Consider the following 21,220-nt stretch of genomic DNA (forward strand, 5'->3'; position numbering starts at 1 on the left):
GAGAATCCCTGAGTCATCAGAGAAAGGAAGCTGCCATGAGGTTATTTTGAAAAGAGTTTTCAGGCCATTGGATATAATGGTCACTTGTTTGTATGCGTCGATTCTAAGAGTCACATTTATATCAGAAAATGGTGCACGACGCCCGTCGGGGCCATGGTACCATTCCTGTCGGTTCTTTCGGATCCGCCCGTAGGAATCACCACAAATATCATGATGACATACTCTGTTTGACCACGACACTCGAGACTAAGGCCACCTGTTTTCGGGGAAAAAGGGAGCACACTGGTAAAATATCGGGAGCTTTAAAAAGTTTGGTTTGTTTGTGTCCAATCAAAATGTTGGAAATATTCAATTGTAAATGACGAGCCGGATCGCCACCTGACTATCCCCTGATGATGCGCCTGTACCCAATGCCATGGTATCCGTGATGCTACCGCGCCTCCCAGATGCCCAAAGATCTCGGTCATGAAAGAATCGTAAGTGTGATGCAGCTCTATATACATAATAGGCAAGCCCTGTAAACCGACAGACCGCCATAGGGAAAAATAAAAAATAAAATAAACAGTAATGTAAGGTATGATGCGGGTGAAAATGGTCATAACTCGTAGTGGTTTGAAAGGGGAAGAAGACCCGGGTATCAAGGCGAGAACAGCCAGTATGCTCTTTTTAAATGGAAAGAACATATCGAACAGGGTTAGGACCAGCTTTGCCTGCCATATGAAGTCCTAACTCTCTCATTCGTACCAGGCCTTGGCCTGGTTGAGGACGCTTCTCTGGCACCTGACCCTTACGAGCACGGTTGAAATGCTTATGCATGTACTTCTCTCGGCGTCTCTGGCGCTTGTGCTCGAGGCCCTTGACGATGTCGATGGCACCTCGGACATGCCCCTTCGCGCCGGTGTAGGCCGCGTGTCGGCGCCGTTGACCCCGGAGGTTGTGCGCGAAGAAAGCAGGGGCACGAGGCAGCGACTTGGTCTGAGTGAGACCGGGCCGGAACGCCAGCGTCTTGTTGAATTCACGCCCTCGCTTGCCAATTTGCTTCGGCGAAGCGCAAGGAGTCTTGTGCGCCTGCTTGGCCGGAGGGGCGAAACCATTCTCTTGGGTGAAGGCTTCTCGACAACACGTCCAGGCGATCGCCCACGAGCTTTAGGCGCAGGCGAATGGAGTCGCTTTGGCGGAGGGGAACGATACCTCTTCGGAGATGTCTGTTCGCCTCTCTTCTTCCGGCGATCAGCTCTGCCATTCTCGTGGTGAAGATCCTCGAGTTCGCCGTGGATCCAGACTTGATCGTCACTATCCTGGCCAGCCTTGTAAGAATTGACTAAATCGTCCTCGGGCTCAGATGTGGGAAAGCTGGGATCAATATCTTGAGGAATCAGGCACAGCTTCTCCAGTCGTCTCTGAGTGATGCATGAGATATAGGCATCCTCAAGTGGCCGGTCTTCATCCAAAGTACCGCAGACAAAATCAGTGCTGTCAGGAAGCTCTGGTGTGCCCGGTCGAATTTTGATGCGGCGCGTTTTCTCCCGGGAGCGTCGCTGTGAACCAGATGCATCAGATGAGGAGTCGGATCGGCTCGCAGTCAAGGACGGACGTCGGTTGACAGGGGGTGGCTCCGGACAGCTGCAAGAGCGCGGCTTGGCCATGTGTCCAAAGTTCCAGATCTTCGCCTTCGTCTTCATCATCAGAGTCGGCAAACCCGATCTCATTATCCGTGTTGTAACCGTCCGAACAATCGTCGTCTGTTCCATACCCGGATAATGAGTCGTTGTCCTCATCGACCTCTTCTTCTTCCAACTCGTCTTCATCATCCTGAGCTATATCATCCTCATCGTCGTTTTCGTCCTCATCTTCATCCTCTTCGTCCTCTTCTTCGTCCTCGTCGTCTTCAGCATTTCCTTCTTGTTCTTTCTCCTCCTCCAATGCTTCGTCCTCGGCTTCCTTCCCCAGACGGCGAATGACGTTCTCCTTCTGGAGGGTGTCATTGATTGTCAGTCGTGCCGCTGTGGTAGATGGGTTTTGGCGTATCCAGTCTTCCTCGCGAGGCTCATTGCTGGCGAACTCGCAAAACCTAGTCGAGTCGCAGTTCAGATCCACAGGATTGGCAGTAAGATATTTCTTGGATCGGACAGCCACCGGACTCTGTGAGGACCTTCGAGGAGTCAATGATCGCCGCGAGCGACCAGTGGAAGGAGACCGGTATTTTCGTAGAGTTGAGGGAGATCCACCGCTATTCCTATGGGTCGGCTCGACCAATGTAGGAATGACAACTTGTGGTTTCTCCACATCAGGAGTGGCATTGGTTGAACTACAAGCGAACTTGATACATGTCTTTCGCTGGGGAGGGTTCACGGGCTCAGCCACAGCAGGCTTCTTGGGCTCTGGCTTCGGCCCACAAGCGAAGGAGATGCATCGCTTTTTTCGTGAAAGCCTCTGTAGGACGCATCGGCTGGCTATCAGCAACTGCTGGGCTCGTAGTCTTCTTCGGCGTGACATCCATATCCGAAGGTTGGGGAGATTGACCTGTGGCCTTCGGCTTAGAGGTGAGAGTATCGCCTACCAGCGGACCCAACCGGATGACAGGGGGCGGTGGGCTGGGAGTATTCGTGCGCGCTGGGCTCGTGAGTCCAGTGTCGCTGGTGAGATCGGCGGTGGAAGCGAGGCTAGCGGTGCTGTTCAAGGAACGACGTCTTGAAGAAAAGCCGAGAGTGACGGGAACGGTCTCGTCATCATCGGACTGGTGTAGAGCCTTGGTCAGGAGTGACTGTGAAGGCTCTGTGCATTTCCTGACAGTAGTCCGCCGAAATTGGCTATTCCTGGAGGTCGAACGAGAATCGTCGGGAGGCTCGTCGACCTCTGCCGCCACCTCATCCTCGGCTTCGTGCTGCATATGCGCACCTTGGGACGACCACGCCAACATATTGGACGTGGCACAGTCGTGTGTTCGATCTCGAGACATCGTAAGTAAAGCGGGATATGACCAGCTAGTTGTGAGAAGTGGTGATATATCGGCCACTGCTAGGCCAGGGGCTCGCAGGTTTGGAGCTGGGTAATATGGTCCAAGCAGACCAGTCGAAAAGTCGTTCAACGACGCGGCAAACGGGTCGGACGGTATGGATACTTGTTAAAACAAGTGTTTATCGCCAAGAGACTTTTTTAGAGTTAGAGTTGTTGTTGAAGAATGCACTATGTGCCGTCTTCGCGACCGGTATGGTGTCCCTAGGGACAGCTCGGCTATAAGTCGAAGGTCATGATGTACTGAACAATGTCCGGGTGGTGAGATGTAGCTTATGTTGTTGAGGTGGAAACCCGATCTCGCCGCGCAGGATAAGAGAGAGCTGATGCAGATGGGCAATGACTAAATTTGCCCTCTCAAGTACAAGTAATGCCGCGCCGGAAGTGGCACACACCTCTCAGACGGGGAGAGCAGATGCAGACAGGCGGGTAATAAGGCACTGTCTCCGTGGGTGTCTGTCTTAACTTAGAGGTGGGCTGTGTTTGTTTCCCACTGGTGCAAAAGTGGCCAAGAGAGATCTGCAGGAATCGAAACCACAGGACAGACGGCAACAAATGCGCCTCGGGGACCGGAGGAGTTGGCAGGGTCTCTTGCAAAGTCTTGGCCTTACTCGAGTCCTCGAATGACGTTCGAGCTATGGATTCGGTGACTGGACACTGAGCGTAGACAATGGGAAAACAAGTTGGGACAAAGTTCGTAGAAACTCGGGTTAACGAGTCGAATGCGTCAGGAAAATTGGGAAAGATGATATCAGCAAGGAGATATCAGGTTTTTGCTTTGGTTTCTGTGCTGGCAACCAACAGAGCAACAAAGGCAGCGCAAGCGAAACGAGTAGTGGTTCAGACGACGCGCATAAGAGTCAAGTGGGCGATCGCTGGTTTGCGTGGGAGAAATGGGCCCTTTTGAGAGGTGAGGTGCCCTGGGTGCCGTGTTGCCCGACCCAGGCCAGCTTTTGCTTTGAGGTATTAACGTGAGAGGCTAGCTTGGGGACGAGGTTACGACCAAGGGCTTTTTTCACATATCCATTCTTCGCTACAGGTAATCAAATCAAAATCACTCCTCTTCTCATCTCATCAATGAATGGCCCATGTGTGCGAGTGGGTATGACTTGGGCGGTGGAGGGGGTGCAGGCGACCAAGAAAGGGAAAGGGAGAGAGAGAAAAAACTGAACAGGCGGTAAGGAACCTGGAAGCCTGGGACGTTCAAACCGTCTGAACTGGGGAAATACATGCGGTTTGATGGCCGCCTTCGCCGGACGCGAGGTATCCCGACTGACTACTACAGTGTGCATATACACGGGCGAGGGGAGTATACAGTAAGTCTAGGGAAGTACTAGCTCGCCTTACAATAGCCCCGCTGACACTGGGGGCCTACTCGGACAGTACAGTACGGACTCTGGGAGTACAGTCCTCCTGCAACTGTGAGACCGTCATGGTTGCTGGTGGATCGGATCACTGACTGGGGAAAAGAAGATGGCTTTTTTTTTCTGCTGAGAGTTCCATTGCCAGTTGTCGAGGGTCCCTCCTAATTCACTGATTCGGGGTTGCTATTGGCCCTACCCCCCTAAACTCTAGCTCGGCTTGTTTGAAAACAGACCCAGGGCTTTGATCTGGCACCCAAAGCCGCTCACCCGCCATCCGCTTCTCTACTACCAAGCCGGGACTATCTCGATGATTTTCCTTCTGGAAGTCCGTGTACGCGCCTAGGTAGCGTCTAGCGGGAGAAGAATTTTTTCCCCGACCCTAGGAATGCTCCCAACAGTGAGCAGTGCTATTACCAAGATTGCGGTTGACCCAAAATAAACACAAACACAGTATCGGTGTCAAAGAAAACAGCGAAAACAGAACGCCGTCAGCTCCTCCAGGGCTACCCTACCCTCATGCACCTGGCACCCTTATGGGGGGCTGGTGGGCCAGTAGCAGGCGTCCGAACCCATCAGCACTTGCATTGACGCATGTGCTCTTACCTTACTGCGATATGGCGACATGCATCTGCAAACCGTCTAGCTCGACAGGTAGGTTATTTCGGGGCTTTTCCCATTGGCTTGGTTTGCCAGTTATGAAAAGCTACGGTACCTTCCAAACCCCCTACGTGAGACATGGTACAGAGGGGGGCCATGTTATCTGGCAGGTGAAATGCCAAAGCATGCGTCGTGCATCGCATAGCATGGAGAGCTAGTGCTGCTGGTTTCACTTTCTTGTCTGTACTCAAGTAGGAAAAGCATGTCCCGTACGGAGTACGGAGTATGCCTCTGCTGTATTTGCATTCCCCAACGTGCGGTTATCGATGCTTACAAGCAGGACAGTAATGCGAAGCTGGTCCGTAGTTGGGGTTTGGTGGTGGAAATTGGCCGGCGCTGGTGTCGAGCAACTTGTGCTAGGCCCTGTGCTGGTGTAGATTCACAATGCTTTCTTAACCTCGGTGGCGCGCTCTAGGTCTGATGTAAGTAATTGCAGCAAAATCATCAGTCCCTGCATGATCCAAACGCTGCTATTTATTGATTCATTCCTTCGAACTGAGTCAAGTGGGCTATTAGTGCGTTACTCGACTGCAAGCTTGCGATGCATCTCCATTCGGAACTCGGGTTGCCTGGGAAATCAGTTTCCGTTTATTATGTATAATGGCGTATACAATTATATACATAATTATTCACATACCATTTTTGATATAACCAACACTGAACAAGCAATTCAAATGCATATGCCCATCCGCATTCCAAGCTCCCTGGTGCGCTTACTTCTTGCCTGCATGCATGTAGATAGTCGGTCTGGGCATGCGATAGTCCGTCTTTGGCTTCAGTCGCCGGAGTAGAACCATCACCCAGTCTCTATCTCCCACGACAGCAACATAAAGGTAACATTAACTGTCCCTATTGGTTATAGGTCCAAAGGTCGGGCGCGATAGACGAAGGTAACACAAAGATGCGAGCCAGGTGGGGGATCTTCGGGATCGTCCTCGAAAGCTGTAGAATAACTGACAGTTGAAACGACATTGTGAAGCATCCATCCTACCTGTGCGTCGCAGTCCTCGGGTTGGCAACCGAAAGAGGACGAAGTCTATCGACTCTCGTCATCTCTCTCGCCGTAGAACGATATCCTTCACATGTAAAACTAGATGTCACTGGTCATCTCCTTCACCTTGTTCAACACCAAAACAGTGCTTGTTGTCCGCCCAACTAATCACTATACCGATGGCGATTACGGCGGCTGATTCTATTCGGCATCTGCGACACTGCAGACAACTCACGGGTTACCATCTCTGGATGCTGTCAACCCCGCACCCTTACGCATCCTTACGCACACTTGCGCACCCCAACTCTTCCAAGCAGCTGGGCGAGCGGAATGATCTGTGATACCCCGCCTGAGGCTTCTCAATTGGGCCGCTATTGGGAAGACCCGAGCAGATTAACCCAGAAGGCACATGGGCGGCATCTGCGCGTGCCAGCAAATTCCATGGGCCAGTAATTCTAGCCAAGGGTCACCAAAACCTGAATACTTAGCCATTGACCCCTCACCTCACGGCGCCATGAAGGATTTCAGGGTCCTTTTCCACCCTGGGCAACTAGCTGTGCTCTCGTGATCCGACCTGTTTCGACCTTCGTGGCCAGTATAGCAGCATGCGGTGTAGTAATGGGCCATCGTCGATGACTTCGCAAGCTACCAGTACGTGACTCGTTGGGAGGGAGCCTTTCGGACGTTGTGTTTGCGAACAGGCTCCTTGCCTTCTGCACTGCAAGCACTATCCTCGTCGAGCGTCGTGAAGCTTATTCGCTCTTGGCAAGTACCGTCCTCAGTAGCCGGTGACGTATGTGGGATCTCGAGGCTGAGACTTCATACCATCCACAGTTCAAGCCTTCAAACTACTCGCCTGGTCTCTTGGCAGGGCGGCGCAAGGTTACGGGCACGAGCTTCTTGTGATAATAATAGACATACTATAGTTTTCCCGACTTTAGGGTTTCATTACAAGAAGAGCAAAGACCGACCGTGGCTAACACATGCGCCCCCATTCAAGGTTACGCCAAGATACCCAATATTGTTACGGTTGAAAGGAAATGCACACATGAGCTCGAACACCACCGCCAAGGAAGCCTCAGCAGCCAGGGGGGCCGGATGCGGACACTTCCACTAACTGTGAACGTCGCTGGATCTTGGGACGGCAGATACAACGTCTTACTATCCTGCAAACCGACCCTTTTGGGTAGTTGAATGCGAACCAGCAAGCGGGTGAGGAATGTAAACGCAAGCAAAGGCTACAAAAATAGAAGCATCCCGCATCCGCAGGGACGCTCAACACAGTAATATGTCAAGTCTACGCCTCGAGTGCGCTTTTGTAGTGAGAAGATATGTCGATACCTCTGCAGTGTAAGCACGCTGGCTTGTGGCACACCAGCTGCAGTCTAGATCTGCTACACTTGCCATTGCGCCAGTACGGATTAGAGAAACGAATACGGCCTGTATCAGAGGCTGCTTACTCGTGCATGCATCATGACGGATATGGAAGCACCGCGACGAGGGGTGACATAAGATGGCTGTTCATCATCCTGTAGGATTTCTCAGCAAGGGTGATGTAAGAAATCTGCCACTGGCCAGAACTGGCCAGACAATTTCAGAAGATGACGAGATGTGGCATGATGGATGGCAGATGGGCATGCACGATGTACGTCGTATGGGACTTATTGATGGAACCGGACGCGTGACTCGGCGGGATTCGGCAACCTCTGCGAAAGGTCGGTCTTTTGCTAACCCCCTGACCGGCAGGCTGGACCTCTAACGCATTGGAAATCTTGTACTAAATATTGTGCTGACTGTTCTGGTCACATGATCTTCTCTACTGCTCTACTGCTTATGTAACTTGATCAACTTCCAAGTTCCCGTCCGAGCTGTATGTACCTAGGTACCGTTTTCCTGAAAGCCCCGACCTGCGGCAATGATGACTTATCGGAGTACAAGATTATCCGAGTAAACAGCCGCAAGCAAGCTGGACCTTCTCGATTTTGCGTGACAGGCATCGCGAACATAGAGGCCGCTTCGTACAGTGAAATTTCCAATTGACATCGCCCGTCATAATGAACTCCCTCCGAATTGCCCGCGCGGCTCTGAGAGCTCGCCCCGCAGCTCTGCGCGCTCCTCTTCAGCGCAGAACCTATGCCGATGCTGCTCCCGACAAGGCCAGTATTCCATAGCTCTTCGTACGAAGGCATTGGGCTAGTGCTAACCGATACCTACAGATCAAGCTGACGCTGGCCCTGCCTCATCAGGTACGAATGCTCCTCCTAAAAACCGACTGCACCGCGATCCAATAGCTACGATTGGCCTTCCCTGCCTTATCTGTCGTGTCCCGGCACGACGCAATTGCGAGCCAAGCTAATATATGCCGCATAGGCCATCTACAAGTCCCAGGGCGTCGTCCAGGTCAACATCCCCGCCGAGTCTGGAGATATGGGTGTCCTGGCCAACCACGTTCCCGCCATTGAGCAGCTGAAGCCTGGCATGATCGAGGTCGTCGAGGATGGTGGCAGCAGCAAGCGATACTTCCGTACGTCCGTTCATTACCCGATGCCACATCCCGATATCATAACTAAACATTGCGACTCAATATAGTTTCCGGTGGATTCGCTACCGTTCAGCCCGGCTCCGTTATGAGCGTCAACGCTGTTGAGGGCTACCCTCTCGAGGACTTCAGTGCCGATGCTGTCCGTGCCCAGATCACCGAGGCCCAGAAGGTCGCAAACGGTGGTGGAAGCGAGCAGGACGTTGCCGAGGCCAAGATTGAGCTTGAGGTAAGCTCTCGGTTCATCAATCCTAACGAAGTGGTTTTGCTAATACATCATAGGTTTTGGAGAGCCTCCAGGCTGTCCTGAAATAGAGTATAGAGTGAAGCCGATTCAAGGGAGCATTCGTGTACATCAATATTTCCTATAATTCCCATGGGGCGCAACTGCAAGAATTGAGCATGATTGTGGCATAAGCCAATGCTCCTTCCTCGTATGATTCGTGTGTCTTCTACAACTTGCATTGGTCACCTGTGCAGCTTGTGTCGTATTGCTGTTCTGAAACCAAATTCGTCTGCGATCCAACTACCCTCCAACAACATATCATCAGTCCTAATCAACAGTACTTAGAAGCCAACACGAACGGCATGACATCCGACGTCATCTACGATATGTTAACGTAGCATAGACTTAGTGCATGATCATGGTCATCACTCGACGACAATGTCCTTAGCTGAACCATCAGCACCCTCGGCTCATCCCGGAACTGACCAGAGACAGTCGGATTATCTGGAGATATCGGAAAATGAAGGTGTCCCCACTGGTACATTCAGATCCCGCCTTCAACAGCTACACGGCATTGCACATCCAAGTCATCAAACATCAAATGCAGTCTTACAGGAGAGGGACCGCGAGAACGTAACAATTGGTTAGGGGCAGCGTTCCGATTTCCGACCTACCAAATTGTCTACCCAGCAGCCGGAAGTGTCTCCGTCGTGGCCTCTACGACACGATCATTCTTTTGTTGAACTGAAAAGCCCTCGAACCAAACATAGCGAAGCGCATGCCATTACTCGAGATCAGCGCAGAGGACATAATTGCAGGCTGGAATTTTCGGAATGCAGCGCCTGCGGACCTCGTGTCAGTGGCCTCCGAGGCAGCTTCTCCGTCGATTCTCTACGAGATAAGCCAGCTTCGAAATGGCCTGTCCGTGACGAATCCGCCATAAACGGCAGAACGTTGAACCATCAAAAATCTGCCAGAGAGCTCTTTGCGCAGCATGGGATCCCTCGGCCGTCTGGCTGGCTGTCGGATGAAGAAGACATGATTCATTCGGGAGATAGAAACGCCAGCCCCCGAAGATTCTGCAGGATTTGCCACGTCTGTTCTGCCCGTACCCGGTCGCCGAGTCTATGCTCGGCCTGCGGCCATCGTCTCTGCGAGCGCTGTCTGCGTGAAGCGACTGAGCACAGTGAGGAAGCCCATGTGCGCTTCTCACATCATCCAAGTACAAGCATAAAAGAAGTCAAGACAAAAGATGGTAGTCGACCACCAATGACCACCCCTGTGTCTCAGGACCACCGCCAACATTTTTCTCAAGCCCTACATACCGAAACAAAATCTCAGTCACGGCACCAACAAACGACATCGTCGCGGCACACTGCCCAGTACGATGAGACTCGATCAGGGAAACAAGCCCTGTCCAATGTACAATCCTCTCTTAAAACTCGCCATGGAGACACAGCGAACGAGGCGGCCCAGAGTAGGTCGTTGTCACAACGAGACAACCAAAGTATGGCATCTCTTGGATCGGAAAGAAATCCTCTCCGGCCCCAACTACGAGCCGACACTCTTCGGTCGCATCCTACCTGGTCGGTGAAACAGAACCCATTTCTCATCGCGGATAGAGAAGCAAAATCGAAAGTTACAGCAGAGCCACCATTGGCAGACAACAATGAAAGAACCAAACAACCCCGTAACGGTTTAGAAGGTGCGGCTCGTCATGGTATAAGTACCGGAGACAGCAGAGACGAGGATGAAGGATGCGACAATCCTGCATGCAGGGCAACACACGAAGGACATCGCCCATTCAGGCACAGTGTCTCTTGTGCGTTGTATCGAAGTAGTCAGGACGAGGATGTGTATATGAGTCCACGGGGCGTTGATGAACTGTCAAGGAAAATAAGGGATTCGACCCCAAAATCCAAACTAGCTGAGCGCCCGTCGCCAGTTATAGAAGCCCTGCATTCGCGGCATGATACCATTCACCGTCATCACTCCCCGGGATTCCATGGCCCGGAACACATCGCTGAACATCTTGCGCTGGTGCTCGATCGCAATCGCCATGATTCCCATGCAGATCCTACGGGAGAATCTACCAGGCAAGCGGCTGAAGAAGAGGCAGCGAAAAGCCCAGAGGTAGCTAAAGAGGCTGCAGATCATCACCATGCGACCCAACAACTAGAACCTCTTACACAGGTCCAAGCAACCACGAAGGTGGACTCGTTCAGGTACAGAGAAGAACCTCTGCAGCATGGCCATCCGTCACACAAAGATCATCACCACTCGTCGAACTCTATCCAGCCAACTCCCGGCAATGATACTTCCAAAGTTACCGAGCCTGGACATGAAGCAAATGAGGCCCGACAGACACTTAGGTATGTCCACCGAACAGATAGCATGCGAGATGCAGTAGGTAGAGAGCACCTGTCCCCAATCTACGACAGAAATGTCACTCGTGGAACGCCGTCAAGAAGCCCACTTCGCATCGTCAAGCGAAAGCAGTCAGCTATGTTCGGGGGCCAAGGCACTGCGACGAAAGAGGAAGGGCCTCAGGGGGGAGGCGCAGAATCATCCTGCAAGGGTAACAAAAAAGCAAGAGAAAACAATATCTCATACCGACGACTCGCAATCCCAGACCACCAATATGGAACGGGATACCAAACATACGGAAAGGACAAGGCCCAAAGAGGTGCAATACCCTTCCAAGACCGAAGCAACCAGTCATGGAAAGACCCCAATTACAGCGATAGATGCCAGATCAGACGATAGTGATCGACAAAGCCATGTATCTGACGAGCGCATACTATTCAATGGCCAGAAAAGAATCCCCGCACCGAAAGGGCGTCTCTCAAGTCCTCCGCCATGGCTTAAAACACCATCCAAAAAGCCTGCCACTGTGCAGGATAGACTGCGGCACGTGGATACGAGGAGCCACTATGGCTTATCTCGTAGCGGTAGGGAGCAGTCGAAGAAAATCGATCGCCCGAGTAGCTCAGCACGCAGTCACGACCCATCCAAGGCTACCCTCAGTCAACCTTCAAGCCCCAGGGTTGACCTTCAATCCCGTTCGAAAGATTTCCAAAAGACGGTGCGCACCCAGAATGAGCCAGAGACATGGCTTGGCCTTCCATCAGAGTTGCAGCAGCACAGAGTGACGGACAAGTCAGTTGTGGCGCAAGAAAAAGCCTCGAACTTTCAGGAGAGAGTCTCAACGCCGCAGAAGCAGACATCGATGTCTCATCATGGGCATGAGAGCGAGTATTCGGATGGCTGTATCTTCTGCGAAGCACCGTCGCCAACACCACCTCACGTGCGCGAACTTCATGGACGTAATGCAGTCGAAGCGCCTCCCGGTCCCTCGAAAGTCTCCTCCCCAAGTCATGTGTTGGGTGAACCTAGCCACCCCGCTGGATCTGCCCAGGATAGTTATCGAAGAGCCACGCTGCGCGCCCAAGAACAGCTTGACCAGCTCCGCGCTATGATCTGCTATAGTTCCAATCAGCAGCGTACCACACAGACTTGGATAACTGCGAGTGGGCTCACCTCGACACCTTTGCAACGGCGGCAGGTCTCATTCCAGGACAATGTGGAAGAAGAAATTCCCCAGGTGTCTGAGAGAGAAGATGCCTCAAGCTCCGGGGACGGATATGACGATGCTTTCTCCTTTTCCAGTGAGGCGTCCAACCTCGAGATACACCGACCGACTCCTATTGCACCTCCCAATCATGATTGTCGATGGAAAGACCGTTATATGGCGTTGACGTCGGAGATTCGGCAGCTGAAGGCGGAGATGTCGACCCGGGTGTCGTTCCATGATGCGGATGTCGGATCGGCCCAGGAGCATGGTGCACAGCTGCAGCAGCAGGACGAGGACTTGGGCATACAGGGGCTGACGATTGTGATGCACCTAAAGGGGAAGGATGATCTGGTCATCAATACCGACCTGACACAGGAGGCTGAGGAAGTTGAGGAGTGATCCTGTTTCACGCCGGCATGTTCGGCCAGCTGGACTCGCCTAACGGACCAAGTCTAATGGCTCAGGGCACTGAAGCTCCCGCCGGCTGACCACGCATAAATACCTAATCATTCATAGGAGTGGCATTGTTTAACATCCGTAATGAAGCTATTGCATTCCATCGATTTTCTTGCATCAACTTGAGTTCACTGTGACTGATTATCTCTAGAGCGGTTCGGAGTTGGTGTTTGTCAGGGAGTAGTTCACCCAAGTCCGGAGCTGGCACAGCCTGAAAGGCAACAGAAGAGCAAGCAGATGAATTGTGCAGTGCCTTAAGGCAAAGAGTCTTAGTTCTGTGCCTGTTGTGTTTGGTTGTTTAGCACGCCCTGGATTGAATTCATTACGCCCTGGATCTTGCCACTGTGAATACATACCTACAGAGGCCTATTGAAACAGGAGAATCGCCGATTATCACACATCAAACCGCCAAATAATCAGATATATCTTCAAACCCTAGTTCAGTCTCCGCCAATTCCGTTGTCGACAACTTTGCCCCTTTCTAAGGAGAGCCATCCATGACAATGCCCCTTTCGACAGTCATTTGGAGCGGTGCCAGCGATGACACCTACACGCACCCAGGAGGGGATGAAGAGGAGAGAGCCCTCTTCGAAGAGAACGGCCACGGCCAGCAAATCAACGTGGTGATGCCGAGTCGCCGCACGTCTGCCGCCCCCGTCATTGTCCACTCCCCCAACTATTTCCGGAGGACCAGAATCGCCGGTCCAACCCTCCAGCAGCAACAGCAGCAGCACGAAGAGGAGGAGTCACAGCTCGAGTACTGGCTGAGCAACGGTGGTTCTGTGTCGCCCCTGGGAGAGTTCCATCACCCCCCTCCGGCCGCTCCCCCCGTTCGTGGCCGGCGATATCTCCACATTCCGGGACGGCGCGAGCGCTTCTTCTACCGAAACCCGCCCAACAGACCCGACGTTGATCCGACGCGGCTGATTTGGGGTCCCTCGCTGCTGGCCACGGTCACTCTGCTGGAAGACGAGCTTTGAGACACACTGGACATAGGCCAAAAAAGCCTTGGCGGGAGGAGAACACGAAAGCAAAAGGCGCGGCGATGCTCGCCGATACAACAATGATTCCAACAGTAGAACCAAGGGGCTCATCATCTCCCCAATTCTAATAATCATAGCTAGGCCAACAATTCAAACGTTCAATATAAGAACACGATGCTGAAAGACGAATTAGGACCGAGGTACGTTCCAACGCCTTTCTACACAGTTTTCATAGCCATCGACGTTATTGCGGGGGCTGCCCTATGTTTCTCACTTACAGTTACCCCTGAGTTCTTTTGGTGTGGAAATACTCTCGCTCCTCCTTGATCTTGGGAGAAGAAGGCTCTATTTCCCCATTGTGCCGAGCGGATGCGCGTGGTAGCCGCTCTAACGCTCGTAAAATCCGCCAAAACACTGATCATCGCAATGACAAATGTTTCCCATGGAACATGTGGTAACTGGGGCCGTTTTCTACACAACTCAATGCGTCGGTCTCAGTCTTTTGTTTGTCAATTCTGGACATGACCCGTATTATAGTTCTCCGTATCAAATTCATCAAACAACAGTACCTCGCTTGGGTGGATATCGTGATGACAATATGCGGGATCGACAACTCTCCCGGTCGAAATCTATTGCGACACATGTTCCAGGTTCTGGAAGCATCATCCCCTTATATATTGATGAACTCCCCGTTTCATACTTCAAGCTGTAGCACCGACCGAGTCAGCATAACCAGTCACACATGAACTATACCTGAAAGGGGCAAGGAGCTTGGGCATATCGAATGCATTCTTCAGAATAGCAGGCTGGATGTCAAACTTGAGAGAACCAGAAACTTGCCCACAGCTTCGTAGTCTTCGATCCCTTCGGTAACGCCCAATTCTGCCCAGCTACGTGTCCTGTCATGACTAGCAAGTATGTGTAATATCAAGAGCATTGTAATATCCGTGGTGGAAGATCATGCCTCGTGTCTCGCCGAAGAACTATTGCCCGGTTAGGCGACAAAGCATTTTTCAGAATTGCAAGAGTGAAACATATCAAGAGAGCATCGCCAACGAGGTCGCTCTCCGAATTCGCACCAATGCGTCAGGTGCCTGGCATACTTTATTTTCGCATATTTCAAGGATCTTCGAGTGGACTGTAGCAGGGTCAGGTACTGTGGGCTTTAGGTGTTTATGTACGTGTATTGTTATCTAGGTCCCGTGGCATTTCACTGCCCGTGTGGGAGGACATTTATGGAAAGAGAAGATCTGAAAGCTTGGTATAATTGCCCGGCAGGCCGTTGAACCTTAACAATAACAACGATGTGCAGGCAAAACCTTACCTTATGCGACCTATCTGAGGATCCGGAGCAGCGTCACGCTAGATTGCAGATCGGAAAGCTTCAGCAAAAAGCCAATTCTTCCAACTGACTCTGAATGACACCTAGATGGAGGACTCTATGGTCCATGCCATGATGTGGCCGGCACTGTTCACTCTGCACTTTTAGCAACCGACACGAACAAGGGAGATGCTTTGGACTGCCGAGGAGTCGCAGACGTCTTTCGAACGATTTGAAGTCAATGCATATTTCTCAGATACTGACTGGCAGTTGTTGGTGGCAGCAGCAGCCGCACAGCTTCACGCCCCTATTCCGAATCATGGTTTCGGGGACATGTTCAACCGAAACCATCGGCCAAGTCGTAGGCCGAAGAAGCTGAGACGATACGCGACGTGAATGTGGACAAGGGTGTGGGCTGGCCAGAAGGGAGGATCTTCGATTGTGTTTGACCGCCAAGCCGTCGTCAAGCTTTTGCCAATGCCGAGTGTCATCAGACGGCACCGCGCACAAAGCATTCTTGGCAACGCACGCACCCATAGCCGACAGAACGGTTCAACGGAGTGTCTTGTCAAGGGCTTGGCGAGCGATGCGACGGCTTACGCAGTATGTGTGTTCGTTCGCTCGCCTTCTTCACCCTCTTTCGGGATTTCCTTATGCCGCATTTTAGGAAGGCTGCGAGCAGGCAAGCAGAGTGATGGCTGCGCTTTGATGCATATGCTGATTTAATTAGAACCTCTGATTATAAAAAGAGCATTTGATACAGCATGTATGTATGTATGTATGTACTTCGTACTTTGCGGGGATATATTAGCAACAGCAGCCACAGGCGCACGTGCGTACTTTTTTTTAGTTTAGATAGAGGATAGAGGTAAGCCTCGCACAGTACGACACGCACAGTAAACACCAAGGGCAACTGACAATCACCGTTGTAATACGGCGTACCGCACCTCCCTTCTAGGCTAAGCGACGGCCTTCGACAAGGGCCCGAGTATGTACTGGCCCCAGGCCCCAGGCGGCACAGCATTTGGTGAACTTTGCGTAATTTTGTACGACAATGCTGACACCCGAAGCATTTGCCTACCGGCCTATCGTCTATGCCCAGGTGCAAGCGGAAAGTAAGCTTTTCCTTCGCTGCTGTTTCGCGACGAGCCCTTCAAAGACAATTCGGGGCCATCAATTGATTTTCTCCGTGTCTCTCCCGATCCATTGAAACATGTGAGATAAGTATCCAGTTTAATCGGCAGTATTCCCCGGGGAACATGTCTCTCTGCGAGTATGTGTGTTAAAGGGCCACTTCTTCCTTCGTGGAGAAGGGAAGGGCCGCGGGGAGCTGGGGACAACGCCGGGATTATACGGTATCACATACATGGCAGAGGCGGGCGGGTAATCGTTCATACATAGGACGAGTGATTTGTTCTCGACTGTCTTTCCGGTCAGCAATTACTGGACCAATGTTGGATCCGCGCACGAAGGCGGAGTTTTTGGAGTCGCCTGGACGTCAGCTGGACATAATCTTAGAGGCGATATTTCCTATCGCTTCGTTGGAATATTGCCCGCAATTTGAAAACTGGGTGAGGGAGGCCATGGCCTGTTATGACATTTTTGTCTTGAAGTTATATAAAGTCAAGTTGTGTGCTGAGCCAGCAAGTACCCCATCAGACATGGGGGATTCAGCTCGAGCCCAGTCATGAGCGCCTATTAACTTCCACTGGGGGCCATACAATTTACTTCAGCAGCATACTCACCAATAGATTATGCTCACTGTGCCGTCCTCTCAATGCTGGTATGTCCTCCATACATGGAAGGATAGTGAGTGGTTGGATTTAGGAGCAGGGCCCTCTGAAGTCTGACAAACGTTGCTGGCCCATCCCGTTCGCGTCATTTTCGGCGGCACAGTCGCCCAACAGTGTCACCGGTCTTGAGAAAAAAAGAACAGGACAGAAGCAACGCAGGTATGGATTGTAACCGGATTTCTAACCGGAAGGCGGCACCGTACCGCGGCGTCGGTATGCACGTTGTCACTGATGGAGTGATCGTGGGCGCAGGAGCAGGTCGTAGCAGTGAGGAGAGAGACCCACTACCGTTGAGTCTACAGCGCCCCCTGCCTTATTTGGTAAAGGCTCCAAACACATTCGAGACGTCGCGAACGAGCACAATAGAAAGAAAAAAAAAAGAACACCTCAGTTCTTTCCGCAGAGTCACGCAACGTATGTAGCATGGGATTGACGACATGGACATACATAGTCGCCGAATCTAGGATGACGCGTGCAAGATAAAATTGATATGTTCATAGCATTGGGTTTCAAGAGCATGATCAAGCCAGAACTCAAGGCGTGCTGATGCTGCTGGTTGGACTGGACCCGTCTGCCCACACTCTCTCGCTATGGGCTGGTCCTGGCCTGGGGTTGGGGTTGGAGAAGTACTGGGAGAAGGAGCAATAGGACGGGGTATGCTTGCATTTGCATTGCCACCAGCAGCGCTGTCCCTGCCCTGCGGCCTGGCCTACGCTGGCCTACGCTGGCCTATTCACTGTTCTGGGACTAGGCTCCGAGGCCCGCGTAGAGTTGGCAGGGGGCAGGAGCAAGCGACTGAAAACTTGGACGCCCTAGCCATGCTCCCAGACAGACCGTGCCGCAGATACTGTACAGCTGTGCTTGTGAATTCAAGCTCATTCGATCACTTCTCTTCACTAAAACCCTTCTTGTCCCCCCCAAAGATCTCTGGGCGCCCAGACGCCATCCCCCCCGCTGATTCTGACTACCTACTACTATTCTCGAATTACCCGGATCTGCCTCGACACCGCGAAATACAACCCAAAGTTTGCGAACAACTGGTCGCATTCAATTGAACACTGCATTATTGGGTCATTTGCGCATTTCACAAACTGTCCATCGATTGCCGGGCATTGGTGTGGTGCTAAAGAGAAGGAGAGAGGAACGGAACTGTGGACTCGAAATCGTCACATCTGACTTGACACCGACCCGACGACCTACCGATCATTCATTCGACACGTTCGCCGCTGACAACGACATTACAACCAGAGTTGCGCGCCGAAACCTCGGAATAATCCCGACGACCGAATACACTGCGATAAATGCAGTTATCCCGCGCATAGGGACCCTCTATTCCATGGAGGCTGCCTCGAGATAGCGTCTTTGCCGCTCCATAATCGTCGCGTAGCGGCTGGCCGCTCAGGTCTCTTGCCTCAAGATGGAGGCGCGACAGTTCTTTCCCTCGGCAACGAGCTCTGCTTCGATACCGAGGATCACCGGCTGCTCCAGTTTCTCCCTACCGGCGAATGGCGTCCTGCTGCTGTCAGACGGCCAAACCCTGACTTTGTCGGGAGACACCGTCTTCCAACCAGCATGCGAGCCGGCCATCGCGCATCCCGCCATCATCACGAACGGCGGCATCACCAACGACCAGACGTCTGGAAGCGACCCCCAAATTTCAGATCTCCGGGATCCATTTTACGCGTCTACCTTCCCACAATGTTATGCATTGGCTGCGACAACTGTCATTGCTTATACGCTTGTCATCATGCTTCTCGTTGCGCCACGGTCTTTCCTAGACGGTGGAGTTGTCGTCCTGGGCAAGCGTGGGTTCACCAGTCCGAATAACGGGATCAGCATAGGAGGCCGACCCTGGTTGCAAAAAGTCGCGGCTCTTAGCGTCGCCGTATCGCTCACGATCGCGACGGTGGACACCTTTCGCGTGGCCGAGGACCAATACAAAATCGGAAACGCAAATGCCGAGGAACTGCAACGTTTGGTCGCCGAGGGGACGCAGCTCAAGATTATTCGCATAATATCGGACACATTTCTCTGGCTGGCTCAGGCTCAAACCTTGATCCGCCTCTTCCCCCGTCAACGGGAGAAGGTCATCATAAAATGGACTGCCTTCGCCCTCATTACTCTGGATGTAATATTTGGGGCGCTGAACAGCTTCCAGTATACCGGCCCTGGAAACACGAGACCCCGCAGTTTCACTGACGCCGTTCCCGCTTTAAACTACCTCTTCCAGCTCTCACTAGGACTATTATACGCTGCATGGGTGATTTACTATTCTCTTATGAAGAAGAGATATGCATTCTATCATCCGTTGATGAAGAACATCTCCCTGATGGCAATGCTGTCTATTCTCGCAGTTATTGTGCCAGTCGTTTTCTTTATCTTGGACATCTCCAAATCCGAATTCACTGCATGGGGCGATTACGTTAGATGGGTTGGAGCGGCGGCGGCCAGTGTCATCGTATGGGAGTGGGTGGAGCGTATCGAAGCACTTGAACGTGAAGAAAAGAAGGACGGGATTTTGGGACGGGAGGTCTTCGACGGCGACGAAATGATCGATATGCCTCCATCTGACTACTCCTGGCCTCGACGACGAAAGACGAAAAAGGGAGACGATGATGATGGTGGAGAGAGTGGGACAGGCAAACCCGGATCGACCCCGCCACCGCCGAGCGAACGAAGCAATATGTGGCCAGCCATGTCATCTATCACCAGCCGCTACAGGTCCAGGGGAGCGACGACTACAGCTGCTCAGGGCCAGAAGCCGGGACACCCAGCTGCGACGGCTGCTAGATCAGCGGCTCGTTTCCTACAGCCACCATTGTGGCCTTCCCGGCCACCACCTGCAGTCACGCCCGTCAGTAGGACGGAAACTGCTAGCGCCGACAGCACGGTCTATGCCGTGAGGTATCAACCTGTATCAGATACAACGTCCCGAACACCTACCGAGGGCCTGGGGCGACCTATGTCGAGGACAAGTAGCAACACGTCGCAGGCCGATCCCGGTTTGGAAGGAGGTGAACCTATACAGCAAAGGCCCGGGTCCAGGGAGGTCTCGCCAGAACGGGGTCACGCGACAACAACCGAGGCACAGCCAAAAGAAAGCCGAGCTGGTTGGGCGTCATTGACGCAACTCATGAAGTCTCGGAGTAACTCGAATCGACCCCCAGCTGAAGTGGTTCAACACACACAGCGATCGGCACCGCCACAGCGTGACTACGACGAGGTTAATCGATGGGATATCAGAGGACGCATGGAAGATTTTGCGGCGACCCAGGCCGAGCGGATCCGGGAAAAAATGCGACCAACTCCTGATACGGAAAGCTTGCCAGTGACGGTGATTCCCGCGCCACCGCGGCGAGGGGCTGCACTCGCGCAACTCCTCGAAGAAGATGAACCCCAATCAACACGGGTCTCGGAGTCACAGCCCACAGCAGAGCAGACTGCCAGTCCCCTGCCAAGCCCGGCGTTTCGACACGACACGTTGCAGCTAAGGCCCGCACGACGTGAGACAGTGTCAACATCTAGTGGAGGATTGTCGCCAACGTCAGGGATGCCCAGACGCCCGGTTGACGATATCCTGAACACACCACGTCGTGACTAAGGCATGTCGATGTTTGAGTTCAAATTCAGCGAGGCGCTTGGGTTGTTAGGATCACTTCAGAGCATTGCAGCGGTGCATTTTTTAAAACGGGTTCCACGGATTGCATATATATCTTTACTACGGATTACGGATCACACGATATCGAACGGTCTTACAAAATATGGGAAAGGGAGGAGTTTGTGATTAGTCAGGCATATCACAGTATAAATGGGCTTATTTAGCGAGGCTCGTGACTCGGGCCAGGACGACCTGGCCCGATTGTACATATATTAATAGTTACATCGTCAGTTAGGGCGACGGTGGTTCAGTCGACGTTTACGTCTTCGGGGCACATGGATCGAAGGATTATTATCTACATAGGCCTCTGTCGCCATGTCAGCGGGTTGATACTAGTCAACAGATGAATATTAAAAAAAAAAAAGAAAAAAAACCCTTTTCGAAAGCAAGACGAGTAGACTCAGTTGCTGCTCGATGTGGTAGTGGGCAGCCGGGATGGCCCATGTGATGCTGGAAAGGTGATGGATGCACGGATGCCACGGTTCGGCTTTTACCCACACGTGCGGCGCGTTGTTGGCATTGGCGGGGACCGGCCCCCTATTCTCATATAGTGGGTAAGATAACGGGACAGACGGACACGAAAACAATCAAGGAAGACGTAGCGTAGAGAGATTCTTGATGCAGGATGCATGTCAGGGAAAGA

General features: G+C 52.3%; 5 protein-coding genes across 5 annotated transcripts; 4 read left to right on the plus strand and 1 right to left on the minus strand.

Moving 5' to 3' along the window:
* Positions 1–666: 666 nt before the first annotated feature.
* PG998_000426 (uncharacterized protein) lies at positions 667–2,920 on the minus strand (the record flags this gene model as incomplete). The annotated part of the gene is made up of 4 exons (XM_066867244.1): positions 667–1,144; positions 1,192–1,538; positions 1,591–2,523; positions 2,561–2,920. The coding sequence occupies 4 exons, from the start codon at positions 2,918–2,920 to the stop codon at positions 667–669; spliced, it is 2,118 nt and encodes a 705-aa protein (XP_066735659.1).
* Positions 2,921–8,081: 5,161 nt separating this feature from the next.
* Positions 8,082–8,881, plus strand: PG998_000427 (ATP synthase subunit delta- mitochondrial; the record flags this gene model as incomplete). The annotated part of the gene is made up of 5 exons (XM_066867245.1): positions 8,082–8,183; positions 8,244–8,273; positions 8,398–8,551; positions 8,617–8,795; positions 8,849–8,881. 5 exons carry the CDS (start codon positions 8,082–8,084, stop codon positions 8,879–8,881), a joined length of 498 nt encoding a protein of 165 aa, XP_066735660.1.
* Positions 8,882–11,433: 2,552 nt separating this feature from the next.
* On the plus strand, positions 11,434–12,765 carry PG998_000428 (uncharacterized protein; the record flags this gene model as incomplete). The annotated part of the gene is made up of 1 exon (XM_066867246.1): positions 11,434–12,765. One exon carries the CDS (start codon positions 11,434–11,436, stop codon positions 12,763–12,765), a length of 1,332 nt encoding a protein of 443 aa, XP_066735661.1.
* Positions 12,766–13,319: 554 nt separating this feature from the next.
* Positions 13,320–13,802, plus strand: PG998_000429 (uncharacterized protein; the record flags this gene model as incomplete). The annotated part of the gene is made up of 1 exon (XM_066867247.1): positions 13,320–13,802. One exon carries the CDS (start codon positions 13,320–13,322, stop codon positions 13,800–13,802), a length of 483 nt encoding a protein of 160 aa, XP_066735662.1.
* Positions 13,803–18,336: 4,534 nt separating this feature from the next.
* Positions 18,337–20,520, plus strand: PG998_000430 (pH-response regulator protein palH/prr-4; the record flags this gene model as incomplete). The annotated part of the gene is made up of 1 exon (XM_066867248.1): positions 18,337–20,520. One exon carries the CDS (start codon positions 18,337–18,339, stop codon positions 20,518–20,520), a length of 2,184 nt encoding a protein of 727 aa, XP_066735663.1.
* Positions 20,521–21,220: the final 700 nt, after the last annotated feature.

The sequence above is a fragment of the Apiospora kogelbergensis genome, assembly GCF_038363985.1.
Source record: "Apiospora kogelbergensis strain CBS 113332 chromosome Unknown utg000001l_segment0_segment0, whole genome shotgun sequence".
Classification (NCBI taxonomy): domain Eukaryota; kingdom Fungi; phylum Ascomycota; class Sordariomycetes; order Amphisphaeriales; family Apiosporaceae; genus Apiospora; species Apiospora kogelbergensis.